The following is a 21,051-nucleotide window of genomic DNA, read 5'->3' as shown; positions in this document are numbered from 1 at the left end:
GAGAAATTATTAGACACTTATCTCTTTACTTGATATAGGTGCAGTTTTGTTAATCCATATACTGACTGCTATTAAACATATATGAAATGAACTGGACTTTGTGATATACAAACTCTATGCGGCAAATGGACCTTCATTGTCATTTTCACAGCATACAGAATAGCCATGCATTACTGTACTGTACATGGAAACAAATTGTATTCACATGACAGTTTTGCATCACTGCTTACAAACCATCACCTGGCCAACATATGTTTTCTTTGCATGTTCAGTTGCACTGTGCTGCACATAACACCACTGGGTTCTCATCAGGACTATAATTATTAAAAGACCAGATCTTTTGTTGTGTTCTCAGGGCGTTTTACCTACTGATAAAGCAGAAAGTTTGTAAAGCTATCCCTGGAATCAGGAGAATGCCTTTAAAACCCCACATAACCTCCACTAGGGCATGTTAAACTGCAATCAGAATAATGATAACACCTTAGAAACCCTAGTAACTTCCTCTGCAATCCATTAATCCTTTCCTTTGTATATGTATATATATATTTTATAATCAACTTTCTTGAAATTGATATGTTTTAGTCTTGAGAAAAGACAATATTAACCTCCTGATAAATATTTTTACGTGTATCCATATAAACAATTAATTAACAGCACCCTGAATGTTAACAAAAGGCAACAATAGCAAAAGAGTTAAAAGTCAAGATAAGAAGTCGAAATGCGCGGGTGATGAGGGTCCTGGCCACAACTAACGAGCCAAGCTACTCGGTTTGGGAAGCGTGAAAGGTGAAGAAGAGAACAACAACGGAAGAGTATGAAAAACAAAAAAAAAGGAACGCTTTGCTCTCTCATCACAACTATTTTCAAACCACAGATGATAAAACCGGGTTCTCAAAAGTGTTTCTCCCGCAAATAACGTGAAAATCTTGTTAATCTGTCAGTAGGACCTTAAAAGTACCCTTATAAAAATGTATAATTTCAAGCAGAGACTTTTAAGAGTAATGGACTTGCGGTGCATAAGTTTCAGAATATGGTTCCTGAACTGAACTGAGTGATGAATACCTCCACAACCCAATAAGATCCAATTGGGCACTGCGGTGAGTTCAGCAGCTCGCTAGACCTCATCACTATCCGCAGGTCCGCCCTTGAAAACCCTCTGCACCATTAATCCAGTAAGCCACGATGCCGCAACGCGTAATAAGGCCGCAGATACAATTTCCTGCCGTATAAATAGACAACAGGTGTGGATCGCTTCTCGCACACCCCGGAGGTTATCGCCAATTAGCCCCTTGTAGGATGCCGCTAAGTGACGCATTAACACACGATTAAGGCGCTGGAATTCATCCGTTCTAAATAGAAGGATGATTCACGCAGGGAACGGCAAGTGTGTCACGGATGCTCCCATACTTGGCTTGCTCCGTCTTGTCACTGCAGCCAGGATGCAGAAAGTAAGGAACGTCCTGTGATCTTGCAAGGACGCGGAAGTGCCGCTCCAAAATCAGACGGTAATTGGAACGAGGCCGTGATGAGTGATGGTGTTGGAAGCTTACGGTGCATGCCCTGCAGAGCGGAAAATGATGTAATGCAGTTAAATGAATCATTGCAGGAGGGAAGGGGAACACGAACATTGTATAATACGTAGCTACATGAATGGCACTCTGTGAAGTAAGGCATACAGTTGTTTATATACAGCGTGAGTGAGGATTACAATGGCCATAATGTAGCTACGCGCCACACAACTGTGTCATACGCTTATCAATACAACGTCAAAATAACAATCGTCATCACACGTAGAAGAATGACAATCGTCACACTGTAGCTACACGGCAGATAACTACTCGTATGAGACAAACGATTATAAAAATACAGCGTGAGGATTACAGTCATCGTCACACTGAAGCTAAGCGCTAGATAACTATGCTGCACTACACACCCACGCAGAGGCAACCAATCACTGGAAGATAACCAGTGGAGCAAGAGATAAAGCTTCTCTATTTCACCTACTAAAGAGCCGAGAGCGAGAACGAGCTATTTAGGTCCTCTATTCTTTCTCCTGTTCAGGCGGAGATGAAGCAGAGGCAGTGATTAGGTTACCGCAGCTAATTGTGTCTGCGCTGGGTGAGGTGAAGGCAAGATAAAGTGTCACTACAAGACAAGAAATTACTATGATAGACACTAAATTGTTCACGCCACTGACGCCTGAAGGTCGCCGGCTACCTCATACTGCCACTTTCCTGCTCAGATTTATGGCAATGTGTGTTTGGAGAAATGAGAGGGAAAGAATAAATGTGTGGATATTGTGGGAACCTTGTGTTTGTGTTGAGTGAAAGGGTGAGAGGGAGATGAAGTTTCAAATTGTTTTCATTGGGTTAGGTAATGTATTATTATTATTATTATCATTATTATTAGTAGTAGTAGAAGAGAGAGAGAGAGAGAGAGAGAGAGAGAGAGAGAGAGAGAGAGAGAGAGAGAGAGAGAGAGAGAGAGTGTGTGTGTGTGTGTTTAAAAATACTATGGTAATAATCATATAACAGTACACACGCACATGCCTAAACACACACACACACACACACACACACACAGGTCGACATGAACACCCCACTTACACAAACTTGCGAGAGGAGAAAGTATCCCTCCCTTCCTCGAGCCTTCTCCTCCTCCTCCTTCTCCTCCTCCTCCTCCTCGTGGTGCCAAGCTTTGCACAATACTGCCGTGGCATTCCGATGCTTTTTGATACACACACACACACACACACACACACACACACACACACACACACACACACACACACACACACACACACACACACTTTCGAAGACTCATTGGTATTATTCGAATATTTTTTATGTGTTGCAGAAAATGTAAAATCTGAATAAAGAAGTGTGTGTGTGTGTGTGTGTGTGTGTGTGTGTGTCAGTGTGTGTGTGTGTGTGTGTGTGTGTGTGTGTGTGTGTGTGTGTGTGTGTGTGTGTGCGTGCGTGTGGGTTTGTGTGTGTCGCAGCAGTAAAATACATATTCAAATTGCAAAATTATTCATGTGACATCCTCGATTAGGTTGTATTCTACTAAATTGACTCCAACAAATACTACTAACAACGGACAGCTTCCTCCTCCCCATTGTCGTTACTATTACTGTCACCAAATAACCACAATATAAGCTCGCATTCTCAAACGCTCCTGTGCCTTATCTCGACTACTTTTCAACACGCTCCAGAGGAAGTTAGTGTAGTCCACGTAATGTTTTCTTGATTCTGGTAATAGTTTATCAGATTCTGTATCTTTACCATGCTTTAATGGAGTTCTCAGGATTCTTGTAATAGTTTAATAATGATTCAGCACCTTTATCAAGTTCTAATGGAAGGTAATGGTGTTTTCAATGATAGTTTAACAAGGATTTTCTACCTTTAGCTGACTCTAGCGGAAGAAAATGGATATTTCAAAGGTGTCTTCATGATTGTAGCGATAGCTTAACAAGGGTTTTAGCGGACTTCATTGGAACTTAATGGAGTTCACGTGACTGGCAAAAGTTTGACAAGAATTCTGTACCTTTAGAAGACTACTGGAAGATTATAAATTTTTCGAAAGAATTTTCATGATTCTAGTGATAATTCAACAATGATTCTGCACCTTTAGCTGGTTCTAATGGAATCCAATGGAGTTTTAAAGATTTTAGTAATAGTTTAACGAAGATTCTGCACTTTTACCAGGCTTCAATGGGAGTTATTGGAGTTTCCGAAGAGTACTGATGATTCTTACGAAATTTCAACAAGAATTCTACTCTTTTAGAGTTTTCATGATTCTAGTAATAGTTAAACAAGGATTCTACATTTTTATTAAGTTATAATTAAATATTGTGGAATTTTCATGGGTATTTCATGACTCTAGTAATAGTTTGATCGGAACTGTGCTCCTTTTATAAGCTTCAGTGAAAGTTATTGCGGCTTTCAGTGAGTTTTCATGATTCTTGTAATGATTTTAAAAAGGGGTCCTACATCATTATTGGGAAAAGAATGTCAATGAGAACCCTTGCATTATCCCTGTGGCGTTTGAAAATAGTTACAAAGCGTCCGAAAATACTTCCTTTAAATACAACATGCAATAAGATTCGTTTCATTCATCTTGGAAATATTGTACACGAGAAAATGATTCGTGACAACTAAAAAACGAAAGGTGCCGATAACAAGCAGAATGAAATGAGCCGAGTTATAGTAATAATAATAATAATAATAATAATGATAATAATAATAATAATAATAATAATAATAATAATAATAATAATAATAATAATAATAATAATAATAATAATAATAAATAAATAAATAGAAAAATCTGAGAAAATATTCAACACATTTAAAATTCAAGTTAAACAATTATCCAGAGAGAGAGAGAGAGAGAGAGAGAGAGAGAGAGAGAGAGAGAGAGAGAGAGAGAGAGAGAGAGAGGAATTAAAAGGAGAAATGTGCGTGCAGTATGTATCGTGACATACAAACACACACCCACTCACTCAACCGCCCACACACACACACACACACACACACACACACACACACACACACACACACACAAGTGGAGAGTGGCATGCAGTGGGTGGATGTGCAGGCAGGTGAGGGCAGGTGAGGTGACGGGGTGAGGGCGGCAGCGGCAGCAGCAGCCTGAGTAGGGGTCACACCGCGCCCCGCCAGCCAGCGAGGCGTCACGGGTGGGTGGGCGGCGGGTGAAGGATCCGAAAAGGGTTAATACCACACACTGGGGCAATGAGAGAGAGAGAGAGAGAGAGAGAGAGAGAGAGAGAGAGAGAGAGAGAGAGAGAGAGAGAGAGAGAGAGAGAGAGAGAGAGAGAGAGAGAGAGAGAGAGAGAGAGAGAGAGATACTGAGAAAAAAAGACAAGAAAATATGAAAAGATAAGTTAGCGGGCACACACACACGCACACACGCACGCACGCACACACACACACACACACACACACACACACACACACACACACACACACACACATCACAGTTTTCTAAGAGGCTTCACGCTCGCGGGCCTAAAAATTTCACGGCACCGCGGTCAAGGCTCGGCTGGCAGTGTGGGGCGGCCGCCACTCACCCATTCGGACTCTCACCCGCTCAGCCAGTCACCCACTCAGGCACTCACCCACTTAGGCACTCACCCACTCAACCACTCAGGCATTCATCCACTCACCCGTTAAAGCAATCACTCACTCAGGCGGTCAACCACTCAGGCACTCACCCACTCAACTACTCAGGCAGTCATCCACTCAGACACTCACCTACTCAGGCAGTCACCCACCCAGGTAGTCACTCACTCAGGCATTCAGGCAGTCACCCCACTCAGGCATTCAGGCAGTCACCCATTCAGGCAGTCATCCACTTATCTACTCAGGCACTCACTCAGCAACTCACTCTTTCACCCAATCATCCACTCAGCCACTGAGACACTGTGGTATGCTATGGTCGGCGGTACAAGTAAACACATAATGAGCCGCCTTGACTTGGTCCCCGCGGCCTCCCAGCCCGTGGTGGATAGCATCTCTTAATCCGTGACACACGACTGGCTGTGACAAACGTGCTCGGCTTCTTAGTTTTTTTTTCCTGCTTAAGAATATGATTTATCAATCCGCATAGGGAAGACGAACGGCTGAGTGATATACGAGTATATCCACTGTGTCCCAACAAAGGAAAACAAAAAAAAGAACAAAGAACAGTAGATTCACTACAGCCCAGCAAAGAAACATAAAGGAAGAATAAACAACAGCAGGTCCACCATGGCCCAACAAAGGAACACAAAGGAAGAGCAAACAACAGCAGGTCCACCATGGCCCAACAAAGGAACACAAAGGAAGAACATACAACAGCAGATCTTTTGGGTCTAAGGCAACTGATAAACTACACTGTATATACATGAGAGGTGCGTGTGTTCGTCGCCCAGTGCAGTGACCGTCACCTTATTTGCTTACCATTCCGTGTGGGAGTGACACATTCATTTTGGCCTATCAGTGACGTGTCGGAAAGAAATACGACGACTGATGCAATACAGGGAAAAAGAAGCTTAATCAGGTCACAGAAAGGTTAAGAAAAATATATGTTAGAGGGACACTGGCCTGAAGCAACAGAAAGGAAGAAAAAATAGAGGTCCACTGAGGTGCCATTCCCTAACGACAAAGCCAAATGGATTACCCAAAACTGGAGAATGTAACGTAATGTAGAAAACCATGGAGAGAGAGAGAGAGAGAGAGGAGAGAGAGAGAGAGAGAGAGAGAGAGAGGAGAGAGAGAGAGAGAGAGAGAGAGAGAGAGAGAGAGAGAGAGAGGAGAGAGAGAGAGAGAGAGAGAGAGAGAGAGAGAGAGAGAGAGAGAGAGAAACTAGAACTTTACACATGAATAAAATCACGATTAACGCTTGAACAATACGGCAGACGAGCGCTGTATCCGGTCAATATTCCTCGCACACAAACATCAGCGAAGCCACAGAGAACATAATGACACGTTAACACTTGAGCAATGTGGCAGACGAACGCTTCTGGTGACCAGCATTCCTCCTGCACAAACAATAGCGAATCTACAACGAACACAGATTCACATACGAGCACACACACACACACACACACACACACACACACAAGCAACAGCGAATGCACAACCATAATAGACGAGACAAGAAGGACAACCCACCGCGTCCTCGCCGACCCGCGAGGCAGTGCCGCCACCACCACCAGCCAGCCGCCAGAGTGCCCAACCTCCCCCCGAGCCTGACCCCTGACCTCTCGCAGCCGCAGAGTCCAGCGGTGGAAAGTTGGAAGGTGAGGCAGAAGGTCAGGTATGCTGATTAGGCCCACAGGTGTAGCGTGCAGGTGAATCTCGGTTCATGATGGTCGAGTGAAAGCTGTACAGGTCTTTTGTTGGCGCCGCGGTGTGCAGGGCAGCAGCAGCCAGCAGCAGCAGCCGGCAGTCACCTATACTACAGAGGACAGTTTCAAAGTGCTGTATGATTTTTCCAGTGGGATTATATATCAACAAGTTACGTATGAAATCTGGCGGGAAGAGGCAGCTGAGGTTTGAGTCTAATGACAAAGGTTGATGTATCATAATGTACATTTGATGAGCAATTTGTATGCGATGAAAATCTCGAAGGGAGCGTGTGAGGGATAAATATGAAAAAAAATCTTGATTGAAAACATGTTTCTCGGATGTAAATTTCTCTTTTCAGCGAGCGGGAAAGTTTTATGAGCAATTCAATGAGTGTTAAACTTAAGGCCTCTGTTTATTTTTCACTGGTTCATTTGGTTTTAAAGCAATAAAAAACAATCAAATGCAAATCTGAAGACCTCTTTATATTCATCGCTGGTATAGATTCAATTTGAAAACAATAATACTATTTTCATTGGTTCATTCGACTTTAAATTAATAATAATGATAATAATAATAATAATAATAATAATAATAATAATAATAATAATAATAATAATAATAATAATAATAAAATACATATCTGAGGTCATCTTTATACTCCTCGCTGGTATAACTTTAAGACAATTAAAAAACCAACATAACCGGTGCACAAAATAAACACCACAGAAGTCCATTTGTTGCTTGGAGAGCTTAAGATCACACCCAGCCCAGGCAGTGACGTCCTGTCCTTAACACAGCACGCACTGTGCTTGCCAGGGACGAGTGGCTGGACATATACGAGCTGACATATACGTAAGCTGAGAGGCAGGGAGACAAGACGGCAGAGAGGCAGAGGCAGAGAGACAGGAAGGCAGGGAGATAAGGAGGCAAGCAAGCATACAGGGAAGCAGGAAGGTAGAGAACGAGGCAAGAAGGCAGGGAGGGAGGAAGGGAGGGAAGCAGACAGACAAGGAGACCGTGATACAGGTATACAGGCAGGTAGGGAAGCAGAGAGAGGCAGGGAGAAAGGTAGGGAGGGAGGGAGAGAGGAAGAGAAGCAAGCAGGCATACAGGGAGGTAGAGAGACAGGGAGGTAAGGAAGCAGGCAGACAGACAGGGAGGCAGGCAGACAAGCAGGGAGGCAGGCAGACAGACAGGGAGACAGAACAATGCGAGCAACTTACAGGAACAGACAGAGGCGAATGATTATTCCAGTTCGCTTATATTTTCCTGAGCATGAAAATATGAAACGTCTTTTCTTCACAGCCTTTCTTGTACTTGTGAATGGGGGAAGAAAATGTTTCTTACTCTATTACTTTTATCCATAAGCCAGTATTTCCCTCAAGTACATGCTTTTCATAATCATAGAAGCTGTTTTAGTTAGAAATGAAAAAGAGAAGTTTCCAGCTTAGATTATAAATAACGGACAAACCGAGGATGTTCAGTGTAGAAGATGGGGCAATTGAGTGTAACTGAAGAAGAGGGGATAGTTATCTGGAAGATTGTGTCGAGCTGACGGATGCAGGAATTGAATTTATGAACCACTGAACAACATTAAATTTGCTCTGCCACAATAAATAATTTTAGAGTGACCTGAAGTTGTGTGTTCCGTGGCTTCCCTGCGTGAGCTGTTTACTTCTTGAAGGGTTGAACGTCTATAAAAAGACGTGGAAAAGTGCATGGTGGTATCATCAGTGTAGGAGTGGATACGACGAGAAGTTTGGCTAAGATCATTGATGTATAACAGGAAGAGAGTGGGTGACAGGACAAAACCCTGAGGAACACCACTGCTATTACACTTCCAACATTTGAGAGAGAGAGAGAGAGAGAGAGAGAGAGAGAGAGAGAGAGAGAGAGAGAGAGAGAGAGAGAGAGAGAGAGAGAGAGAGAGAGAGAGAGAGAGAGAGAGAGAGAGAGAGAGAGAGAGAGAGAGAGAGAGAGAGAGAGAGAGAGAGAGAGAGAGAGAGAGAGAGAGAGAGAGAGAGAGAGAGAGAGAGAGAGAGAGAGAGAGAGAGAGAGACTCCTAACACTGCACTATTCGAACAGCGTCAGTCTGTCCTCCCCACACCTCACACAAGATGTCTAACCTGTTATCGAAGTGTCGCGTATGGCCACTGGCGAAAGATTACAAAATTTCAGGGAAAAATCCGCTTAATTGCAGCTCTTCAAAAATGTAAGGTGTTCTACAAGGTAACAAGCATTCTCTCTCCTCCCTAAGCCCTGCCTTTGTGCCAGGATTGGCAGTGCATTCATGAACACACATCTCAACTGGAAAATACAAGTATGCCGGCGACTCCACTACACAACACCGTCAAGGAAACTGGGCTGAAGCAAAGGCTACTTGTGCTATCAGTCCTTCAACATCAGGTAGCGGTCTTTGGCCTCTCACTCCGCCACAGTGATTAGTAAGTACTCGCTTAATCCTTTTAATATTGAAATTTTCAAATATTCTTTTACGATTGTTTCTTGCTACTGTTAAGCTCGTGTCTACTGGTCAGTTTCCCTTAATTAGCTTTCTAGTTTTCAGACGTAATATACTACTACTACTACTACTACTACTACTACTACTACTACTACTACTACTACTACTACTACTACTACTACAACTACTACAACTACTACTACTAGTATTTTTTTTTTCGTGGCTGAAGGTCGGTTTTCCTTAATATTCTTGATTTCAAATACAATTTTTACCAATGTTTCTTGTTATTTAAACATTTGAAGGTACATTTCAAATCTCCCAGGACCGCGACACACTGCTACGTATTCCTTACCATTTCTTTTTGGTTGCCTTTCATTACACGCGGGAGTGCAGTGGCTGGGGGAAGTGACTACGCTTTGTTATTTTCATACCAGACTGACATCCCTTTTAATAAATACATATGAAAAGAGTCTCAGTTCCCTCACTCTATCTCTTTTAGCTGCCTCGTAGGACATGAAGGGACACAGAGGTTTTATATACCAGGCTGACATATTCTTGACAACACAGCAGATGGGGGTGCCTAGTTCCTTCACTCCTCTTAGCTGCCTTGTGCGACATGGAGTAGTACCGTGGTTAGAGGAAGAGGCAAATAACTATGATAAGGAGGTAACTAACTACATACTGCTATCTATACATCACGCTGACATCCTCCTTTAAAACTCAGAGGATGGGGTGGCGAGTTCCCTCACTCCTCTTCTAGCTGCCTCATACGTCACGCAAGAGTAGGGTAGTTATAGACAACTATAAGTATTGCTGTCTATAAACAAACTGATATCCCCCTTCATAAAGGAAAGGAGGCGCAGTTCCCACATTCTTCCTCTTTCCGTTACCTCACACACAACACACAGCAGTAAGGTGGTTACAGGAGGAGGTACTGACAAAGTGTTCTGCTTACAAGGCAACCTCGCATCCCTTGAAAACACAAGAGGAAAGGGTGCCTAGTCCCCTCACTCCTCTTACTCGCCTTGTACAACATGGAGCAGTGCCGCGGTTACAAGAGGAGGCAAGTGCATGTATGTACGTACTGATGTGCCCACGCCTCCTTCTTCCCCTCAAGGGAGGCTCAAGGTGAACTGGTTGTCTCAGTTCTTCCTCCCGCCGCGAGGGTTGCCTGTCAGAGGTCGAGGACAAGTCACAGCTGCGAGACTCTGGGAGCACAGGGGAACACAGGGGGACACTGGAGCACACACACGGGTACAGAAGGACACGCTGGGGCACACAAGGAAACACAGGGGCACGCACGGGGTAGAGAAGGGCACACTAGGACACATGCAGGGACACACAAGGGAACGCGGGGTCACACTGGAGCACACACAGGGGCACAGCAGGGCACAGCAGGGCACACAGGTCAGGTCACTTCCAGCAACACCTTAACTGAACAAGTTTTGCTTCACATCACAAAAGAACGCCTCACGATAACACGACACCACAACACCAGGCCATAATAAAACACCACACCACACACCACACCACTACACTACATCACTTACACCACAACACAACTACGCGACACCCTAACACCACATTACATCACCTACACCATGACACCTGCACCACAACACAACTGCACGACACCCTAACACCACACCACATCACATCACATTACTTATACCACAACACCACATTACATCACCTCCTTCATAACAGCCTGCACGCATCTGTATACCTGTTTGCTGCGTCACTCCCATCTCCCCCGAGAGAGAGAGAGAGAGAGAGAGAGAGAGAGAGAGAGAGAGAGAGAGAGAGAGAGAGAGAGAGAGAGAGAGAGAGAGAGAGAGAGAGAGAGAGAGAGAGAGAGAGAGAGAGAGAGAGAGAGAGAGAGAGAGAGAGAGAGAGAGAGAGAGAGAGAGAGAGAGAGAGAGAGAGAGAGAGAGAGAGAGAGAGAGAGAGAGAGAGAGAGAGAGAGAGAGAGAGAGAGAGAGAGAGAGAGAGAGAGAGAGAGAGAGAGAGAGAGAGAGAGAGAGAGAGAGAGAGAGAGAGAGAGAGAGAGAGAGAGAGAGAGAGAGAGAGAGAGAGAGAGAGAGAGAGAGAGAGAGAGAGAGAGAGAGAGAGAGAGAGAGAGAGAGAGAGAGAGAGAGAGAGAGAGAGAGAGAGAGAGAGAGAGAGAGAGAGAGAGAGAGAGAGAGAGAGAGAGAGAGAGAGAGAGAGAGAGAGAGAGAGAGAGAGAGAGAGAGAGAGAGAGAGAGAGAGAGAGAGAGAGAGAGAGAGAGAGAGAGAGAGAGAGAGAGAGAGAGAGAGAGAGAGAGAGAGAAAAGGTTAGTGTACTTTTTCTTTATGACGTAATATCGATCTCATGCAACTCACTCCTATACATACATACACACACACACACACACACACACACACACACATACCTTTCCGTTGCGTCAGGCAAACAGGATCGTCTGCAACAAATAAAATTCACATTAATACATTCCACTTTGTATTTCCCATCACAAAGATGGAAAACTGAACATTCCTCATAAATTCAAATCCACTTATATATATATACGAGTATATATATATATATATATATATATATATATATATATATATATATATATATATATATATATATATATATATATATATATATATATATATATATATATATATATATATATATATATATAATCAGAAATTGATAAAAAAAGAAAATAAATAAAGTAATACAAATATATAGTATATTGGTGCCTTAGTAACCGCTCAGGCCACGACTTCTGGCGTGGGCTGCCTGCAGAAGGCGGGAAGCGGAGTGAAACTGTCCACTCAAATGCTCACACCCTCACATCTGTACTTGTCTTTACCTGCATCCCCAAAACACGTCTACTCTCTTCACTCTCTTTTCAGCACTCTATTTCGTATTTATTTTTTACTTTGCTTACCATGTTCACTTTCCAAAAATTTCCGGACACCCACCCAGGACAACCCGTCAGGCTGATCCTCCCCGAGGGATACAAGTTATCCACCGTGGGGGCGACCAAAGGCGGCGACGTCATCTTTGGGTTCATCAACCACAAGGACTTCGCCGCCTCCGAGAAAGAAACCACAAATCCTCAAGAGATATTCCCCACATTATCCGTACCATCTCAGAACTCGACACTCACAGAAACCTCTCCTCAACTTACAACAGGCCAAAAAAACAGAATCAGACGTTCATCCTTAGTGAGAGAGACACAGCAGTCACTCCCCACATCCATATCTGTACAGTCACCGTTCGGGGATCAGAAAGAACATCCTTCCCCATCCATACCCAGACGCTCTCCATCACCAGCCTTTTCTCCCCCAGAATCCGCCACCTTCCCTTCATCTACCCCATTACCAGCATCTTCTCCTTTAGAATCTACCAGTTTACATTCATCTGTCTTACTACCAACTTCTCCGCCAGAATCCATCAGTTTCCCTTCATCTGCCCCATCAACAGCAATATTCCCCCTAAAGGATGACCACTCACCTCTCCATTCTTCCTCCCCTAATCGCACAGCAATCTTCCCACTCCCTAAAGTCGATGCCCCTTCAGTATCTCAGCCACCCGAACCATCTCAGACCTCGACACCCACAGAAACCTCTACTCAGTGTACAACAGGCCAAAAATACAGAATCAGATGGTCATCCTTAGCGAGAGACAGACAACATTCACTCTCCACATCCATATCTGTACAGTCACCGTTCAAGGATCAGAAAGAATCTCCTTCCTCATCAGTACCCACACACTCTCCATCGCCAGCCTTTTCTCCCCCAGAATCCATCAGCTTCCCTTCATCTGTCCCATCAACAGCAAAATTCCCACTGCAGGATGGCCACTCACTTCTCCAGTCTTCCTCCCCTCAAGGCACGGCAATCTTCCCACTTCCTAAAGTCGATGCGCCTTCAGTAACTCAGCCACCCGTACCATCTCAGACCTCTAAACCCACAGAAACCTCTCCTCAACCTACAACAGGCCAAGAATACAGAACCAGATGGTCATCCTTAGTGAGAGAGTCACTCACCACCAAGCTATCATCTTTAAGAAGCAGTGTCTTCAGCACAGCGGAACAACACTCTCGCCCTATCCTGCTTGTCGTCATGCTCATACTGTTGCGGGTGGGGCCATATTTCCTCATGCAACAAGGCAGAGGAGGTTAAACAGCCTAACTCGCACCGCTCCACTCACAGGCACACCCATCATAACCCGCCAGCGGCATTCCTTAGAAGCCGCCACCCAGCCCATTCATCCATCATAGCCCACCAGCAGCATTCCTTAGAAGCCGCCACCCAGCCCATTCACCCATCATAGCCCACCAGCGGCATTCCTTAGAAGCCGCCACCCAGCCCATTCATCTATCATGGCCCAGCAACGGCATCCCTTAGAAGCCGCCAACCAACCCATTCACCCATCATAGCTCACCAACGGCATTCCTTAGAAGCCGCCATCCAGCCGATTCACCCATCATAGGCCACCAACGGCATTCCTCAGAAGCCGACATCCAGCCCATTCACCCATCATAGCCCACCAACGGCATTCCTTAGAAGCCGCCATCCAGCCCATTCACCCATCATAGGCCACCAGCAGCATTCCTTAGAAGCCGCCATCCAGCCCATTCACCCATCATAGCCCACCAAAGGCATTCCTAAGAAGCCGCCATCCAGCCCATTCATCCATCATAGGCCACCAACGGCATTCCTTAGAAGCCGCCACCCAGCCCATTCACCCATCATAGGCCACCAACGGCATTCCTTAGAAGCCGCCACCCAGCCCATTCATTCAGCCATCATAGCCCAACAACGACATTCCTTAGAAGCCGCAATTCAGCCCATCCACCCATCATAGCCCACCAATGGCATTCCTTAGAAGCCGCCATCTAGCCCATTCATTCACCCATCATAGGCCACCAACGGCATTCCTCAGACATTGCCACCCAGCTGAGTCACACATCATAGCCCACCAACGGCATTCCTTAGAAGCCGCCACCCAGCCCATTCACCCATCATAGGCCAGCAACGGCATTCCATAGAAGCCACCATCCAGCCCATTCAGCTATCATAGCCCACCAACAGCATTCCTTAGAAGTCGCCAACCACCCCATTCATTCACCCATCATAGGCCACCAACGGCCTTCCTTAGAAGTCGCCACCCAGCTCATTCACCCATCATAGCCCACCAACGGCATTCCTTAGAAGCCGCCATCCAGCCTATTCACCCATCATAGTCCACCAACGGCATTCCTTAGAAGCCGCCACCCAGCCCATTCACCCATCACAATCCACCAACGTCATTCATTAGAAACCACCACCCAGCCCACTTTACGTTACTACCTGTCTTTTATATTAAAATAATGGTGCAAATAACTAATCTGTTTTTAATGTTTCTAATCCACAGTGGAGGACACACCAGACACGGCACGTGCTGTGTTGACCCGAATTACATGTAAAAACATACGAAGATAAATAAGGGAAGCTGTAATAGCCGTCAGGCTTACATGTGCCAGACCCTATCATATATATATATATATATATACTCGTATATATATATATATATATATATATATATATATATATATATATATATATATATATATATATATATATATATATATATATATATATATATATATATATATATATATATATATATATATATATATATAATCTGAAATTGATAAAAAAAAAGAAAATAAATAAAGTAATACGAATATATAGTATATTGGTGCCTTAGTAACCGCTCAGGCCGCGACTTCTGGCGTGGGCTGCCTGCAGAAGGCGGGAAGCGGAGTGAAACTGTCCACTCAAATGCTCACACCCTCACATCTGTACTTGTCTTTACCTGCATCCCCAAAACACGTCTACTCTCTTCACTCTCTTTTCAGCACTCTATTTCGTATTTATTTTTTACTTTGCTTACCATGTTCACTTTCCAAAAATTTCCGGACACCCACCCAGGACAACCCGTCAGGCTGATCCTCCCAGAGGGATACAAGTTATCCACTGTGGGGGCGACCAAAGGCGGCGACGTCATCTTTGGGTTCATCAACCACAAGGACTTCGCCGCCTCCGAGAAAGAAACCACAAGTCCTCAAGAGACACTCCCCACACCCATACCACCACAGTCACCAGACCAGACAGGATATCCTTCCCCATCCACACCCAGACGCTCCCCATCACTAGTCTCTTCTCCAGAACCCACCAGTTTACATTCATCTCCCTCTTTACCAGCCTCTTCTCCCCCAGAATCTATCAGCTTTGCTTCATCTGCCCCATCCACAGCAATATTCCCCCTGCAGGATATCCACTCACCTCCCCAATCTTCCTCCCCCCAACGCACGGTAATCTTCCCACTCCCTAATGTCGATGCGCCTTCACACTCTCCTCCACCCGTACCATCTCAGACCCCGATATCTACAGAAACCTCTCAATCTACAACAGGCCATGAATACAGAATCAGATTGTCATCCTTAACGAGAGAGACACAGCAGTCACTCCCCACATCCATATCTGTACAGTCACCGTTCGAGGATCAGAAAGAACATCCTTCCCCATCCATACACAGACGCTCTCCATCACCAGCCTTTTCTCCTCCAGAATCCGCCACCTTCCCTTCATCTATCCCATTACCAACGTCTTCTCCTTTAGAATCTACCAGTTTACATTCATCTGTCTCACTACCAGCTGCTTCTCCCCCAGAATCCATCAGTTTCCCCCCATCAACAGCAATATTCCCCCTGCAGGATGCCCATTCACCCCTCCAGTCTTCCTCCCCTAATCGCACAGCAATCTTCCCCCTCCCTAAAGTCGATGCGCCTTCAGTATCTCAGCCACCCGAACCATCTCAGACCTCGACACCCACAGAAACCTCTACTCAGTGTACAACAGGCCAAAAATACAGAATCAGATGGTCATCCTTAGCGAGAGACAGACAACATTCACTCCCCACATCCATATCTGTACAGTCACCGTTCAAGGATCAGAAAGAATCTCCTTCCTCATCCATACCCACACACTCTCCATCGCCAGACTTTTCTTCCCCAGAATCCATCAGCTTCCCTTCATCTGCCCCATCAACAGCAAAATTCCCACTGCAGGATGGCCACTCACTTTTCCAGTCTTCCTCCCCTCAAGGCACGGCAATCTTCCCACTCCCTAAAGTCGATGCGCCTTCAGTAACTCAGCCACCCATACCACCTCAGACCTCTACACCCACAGAAACTTCTCCTCAACCTACAACAGGCCAAGAATACAGAACCAGATGGTCATCCTTAGTGAGAGAGTCACTCACCACCAAGCTATCATCTTTAAGAAGCAGTGTCTTCAGCACAGCGGAACAACACTCTCGCCCTATCCTGCTTGTCGTCATGCTCATACTGTTGCGGGTGGGGCCATATTTCCTCATGCAACAAGGCAGAGGAGGTTAAACAGCCTAACTCGCACCGCTCCACTCACAGGCACACCCATCATAACCCGCCAGCGGCATTCCTTAGAAGCCGCCACCCAGACCATTCATCCATCATAGCCCACCAGCAGCATTCCTTAGAAGCCGCCACCCAGCCCATTCACCCATCATAGCCCACCAGCAGCATTCCTTAGAAGCCGCCACCCAGCCCATTCACCCATCATAACCCGCCAACGGCATTCCTTAGAAGCCGCCACCCAGTCCATTCACCCATCATAGCCCACCAGCGGCATTCCTTAGAAGCCGCCACCCAGCCCATTCATCTATCATGGCCCAGCAACGGCATCCCTTAGAAGCCGCCAACCAACCCATTCACCCATCATAGCTCACCAACGGCATTCCTTAGAAGCCGCCATCCAGCCGATTCACCCATCATAGGCCACCAACGGCATTCCTCAGAAGCCGACATCCAGCCCATTCACCCATCATAGCCCACCAACGGCATTCCTTAGAAGCCGCCATCCAGCCCATTCACCCATCATAGGCCACCAGCAGCATTCCTTAGAAGCCGCCACCCAGCCCATTCACCCATCATAGGCCACCAACGGCATTCCTTAGAAGCCGCCATCCAGCCCATTCACCCATCATAGCCCACCAAAGGCATTCCTAAGAAGCCGCCATCCAGCCCATTCATCCATCATAGGCCACCAACGGCATTCCTTAGAAGCCGCCACCCAGCCCATTCACCCATCATAGGCCACCAACGGCATTCCTTAGAAGCCGCCACCCAGCCCATTCATTCAGCCATCATAGCCCAACAACGACATTCCTTAGAAGCCGCAATTCAGCCCATCCACCCATCATAGCCCACCAATGGCATTCCTTAGAAGCCGCCATCTAGCCCATTCATTCACCCATCATAGGCCACCAACGGCATTCCTCAGACATTGCCCCCCAGCTGAGTCACACATCATAGCCCACCAACGGCATTCCTTAGAAGCCGCCACCCAGCCCATTCACCCATCATAGGCCAGCAACGGCATTCCATAGAAGCCACCATCCAGCCCATTCAGCTATCATAGCCCACCAACAGCATTCCTTAGAAGTCGCCAACCACCCCATTCATTCACCCATCATAGGCCACCAACGGCCTTCCTTAGAAGTCGCCACCCAGCTCATTCACCCATCATAGCCCACCAACGGCATTCCTTAGAAGCCGCCATCCAGCCTATTCACCCATCATAGTCCACCAACGGCATTCCTTAGAAGCCGCCACCCAGCCCATTCACCCATCACAATCCACCAACGTCATTCATTAGAAACCACCACCCAGCCCACTTTACGTTACTACCTGTCTTTTATATTAAAATAATGGTGCAAATAACTAATCTGTTTTTAATGTTTCTAATCCACAGTGGAGGACACACCAGACACGGCACGTGCTGTGTTGACCCGAATTACATGTAAAAACATACGAAGATAAATAAGGGAAGCTGTAATAGCCGTCAGGCTTACATGTGCCAGACCCTATCATATATATATATATATATATATATATATATATATATATATATATATATATATATATATATATATATATATATATATATATATATATATATATATATATATATATATATATATATATATATATATATATATATATATATATATATATATATATATATATATATATATATATATATATATATATATAATCTGAAATTGATAAAAAAAAAGAAAATAAATAAAGTAATACGAATATATAGTATATTGGTGCCTTAGTAACCGCTCAGGCCGCGACTTCTGGCGTGGGCTGCCTGCAGAAGGCGGGAAGCGGAGTGAAACTGTCCACTCAAATGCTCACACCCTCACATCTGTACTTGTCTTTACCTGCATCCCCAAAACACGTCTACTCTCTTCACTCTCTTTTCAGCACTCTATTTCGTATTTATTTTTTACTTTGCTTACCATGTTCACTTTCCAAAAATTTCCGGACACCCACCCAGGACAACCCGTCAGGCTGATCCTCCCAGAGGGATACAAGTTATCCACTGTGGGGGCGACCAAAGGCGGCGACGTCATCTTTGGGTTCATCAACCACAAGGACTTCGCCGCCTCCGAGAAAGAAACCACAAGTCCTCAAGAGACACTCCCCACACCCATACCACCACAGTCACCAGACCAGACAGGATATCCTTCCCCATCCACACCCAGACGCTCCCCATCACTAGTCTCTTCTCCAGAACCCACCAGTTTACATTCATCTCCCTCTTTACCAGCCTCTTCTCCCCCAGAATCTATCAGCTTTGCTTCATCTGCCCCATCCACAGCAATATTCCCCCTGCAGGATATCCACTCACCTCCCCAATCTTCCTCCCCCAAACGCACGGTAATCTTCCCACTCCCTAATGTCGATGCGCCTTCACACTCTCCTCCACCCGTACCATCTCAGACCCCGATATCTACAGAAACCTCTCAATCTACAACAGGCCATGAATACAGAATCAGATTGTCATCCTTAACGAGAGAGACACAGCAGTCACTCCCCACATCCATATCTGTACAGTCACCGTTCGAGGATCAGAAAGAACATCCTTCCCCATCCATACACAGACGCTCTCCATCACCAGCCTTTTCTCCTCCAGAATCCGCCACCTTCCCTTCATCTATCCCATTACCAACCTCTTCTCCTTTAGAATCTACCAGTTTACATTCATCTGTCTCACTACCAGCTGCTTCTCCCCCAGAATCCATCAGTTTCCCCCCATCAACAGCAATATTCCCCCTGCAGGATGCTCATTCACCTCTCCAGTCTTCCTCCCCTAATCGCACGGCAATCTTCCCACTCCCTAAAGTCGATGCGCCTTCAGTATCTCCACTATCCGTACCATCTCAGACCTCGATACCCACAGAAACCTCTACTCAGTCTACAACAGGACAAAAATACAGAATCAGATGGTCATCCTTAGCGAGAGACAGACAACATTCACTCCCCACATCCATATCTGTACAGTCACCGTTCAAGGATCAGAAAGAATCTCCTTCCTCATCCATACCCACACACTCTCCATCGCCAGACTTTTCTTCCCCAGAATCCATCAGCTTCCCTTCATCTGCCCCATCAACAGCAAAATTCCCACTGCAGGATGGCCACTCACTTCTCCAGTCTTCCTCCTTTCAAGGCACGGCAATCTTCCCACTCCCTAAAGTCGATGCGCCTTCAGTAACTCAGCCACCCGTACCATCTCAGACCTCTACATCCACAGAAACCTCTCTTCAACCTACAACAGGCCAAGAATACAGAACCAGATGGTCATCCTTGGTGAGAGAGTCACTCACCACCAAGCTATCATCTTTAAGAAGCAGTGTCTTCAGCACAGCGGAGCAACACTCTCGCCCTATCCTGCTTGTCGTCATGCTCATACTGTTGCGGGTGGGGCCATATTTCCTCATGCAACAAGGCGGAGGAGGTTAAACAGCCTAACTCGCACCGCTCCACTCACAGGCACACCCATCATATCCCGCCAACGGCATTCCTAAGAAGCCGCCACCCAGCCCGTTCACCCATCATAGGCCACCAACGGCATTCCTTAGAAGCCGCCACCCAGCCCATTCACCCATCATAGGCAACCAACGGCATTCCTTAGAAGCCGCCACCCAGCCCATTCACCCATCATAGGCCACCAACGGCATTCCTTAGAAGCTGCCACCGAGCCCATTCACCCATCATAGCCCACCAACGGCATTCCTTAGAAGCCGCCACCCAGCCCATTCACCCATCACAGGCCACCAATGGCATTGCTTAGAAGCCGCCACCCAGCCCATTCACCCATCATAAGCCTCCAAAGCCATTCCTTAGAAGCCGCCATCCAGCCCATTCACCCATCATAACCCAGCAACAGCATTCCTTAGAAGCCGCCATCTAACCCATTCACCCAGCGTAGCCCACCATCGGCATTCCTTTGAAGCCGCCACCCAGCCCATTCACCCATCATAGGCCACCAAAGGCATTCCTTAGAAGCCGCCACCCAGCCCATTCACCCATCATAGCCCACCAACGGCATTCCATAGAAGCCGCCAACCAGCCCATTCACCCATCATAGGCCACCAAAGGCATTCCTTAGAAGCCGCCACCCAGCCCATTCACCCATCATAGCCCACCAACGGCATTCCATAGAAGCCGCCACCCAGCCCATTCACCCATCATAAGCCTCCAAAGCCATTCCTTAGAAGCCGCCATCTAACCCATTCACCCAGCGTAGCCCACCATCGGCATTCCTTTGAAGCCGCCACCCAGCCCATTCACCCATCATAGGCCACCAAAGGCA

General features: G+C 46.0%; 2 protein-coding genes across 2 annotated transcripts; both read left to right on the top strand.

Moving 5' to 3' along the window:
- Positions 1 to 12,240: 12,240 nt before the first annotated feature.
- Positions 12,241 to 13,948, top strand: LOC135111958 (mucin-2-like). Its single transcript, XM_064025638.1, has 2 exons — positions 12,241 to 13,326; positions 13,790 to 13,948. The coding sequence occupies exons 1-2, from the start codon at positions 12,241 to 12,243 to the stop codon at positions 13,946 to 13,948; spliced, it is 1,245 nt and encodes a 414-aa protein (XP_063881708.1).
- A 1,288-nt stretch (positions 13,949 to 15,236) lies between these two features.
- Positions 15,237 to 20,402, top strand: LOC135111957 (uncharacterized). The gene is made up of 4 exons (XM_064025637.1): positions 15,237 to 16,194; positions 16,518 to 16,700; positions 18,730 to 20,045; positions 20,229 to 20,402. Exons 1-4 carry the CDS (start codon positions 15,237 to 15,239, stop codon positions 20,400 to 20,402), a joined length of 2,631 nt encoding a protein of 876 aa, XP_063881707.1.
- Positions 20,403 to 21,051: the final 649 nt, after the last annotated feature.

The sequence above is a fragment of the Scylla paramamosain genome, chromosome 23 (genome assembly GCF_035594125.1).
Source record: "Scylla paramamosain isolate STU-SP2022 chromosome 23, ASM3559412v1, whole genome shotgun sequence".
Classification (NCBI taxonomy): Eukaryota; Metazoa; Arthropoda; class Malacostraca; order Decapoda; family Portunidae; genus Scylla; species Scylla paramamosain.
This window is presented reverse-complemented; position numbering and strand designations above follow the sequence as displayed.

Coding starts and splice junctions, on each gene's coding strand:
- LOC135111958 (XM_064025638.1), top strand. CDS start 12,241: ATGTTCACTTTCCAAAAATTTCCGGACACCCACCCAGGACAACCCGTC. Junction 13,327..13,789: donor GAACCAGATGGTCATCCTTA/GTGAGAGAGTCA, acceptor CACCCATCATAG/GCCACCAACGGCATTCCTCA.
- LOC135111957 (XM_064025637.1), top strand. CDS start 15,237: ATGTTCACTTTCCAAAAATTTCCGGACACCCACCCAGGACAACCCGTC. Junction 16,195..16,517: donor CACAGAAACCTCTACTCAGT/GTACAACAGGCC, acceptor ATACCACCTCAG/ACCTCTACACCCACAGAAAC. Junction 20,046..20,228: donor GAACCAGATGGTCATCCTTG/GTGAGAGAGTCA, acceptor CTCCACTCACAG/GCACACCCATCATATCCCGC.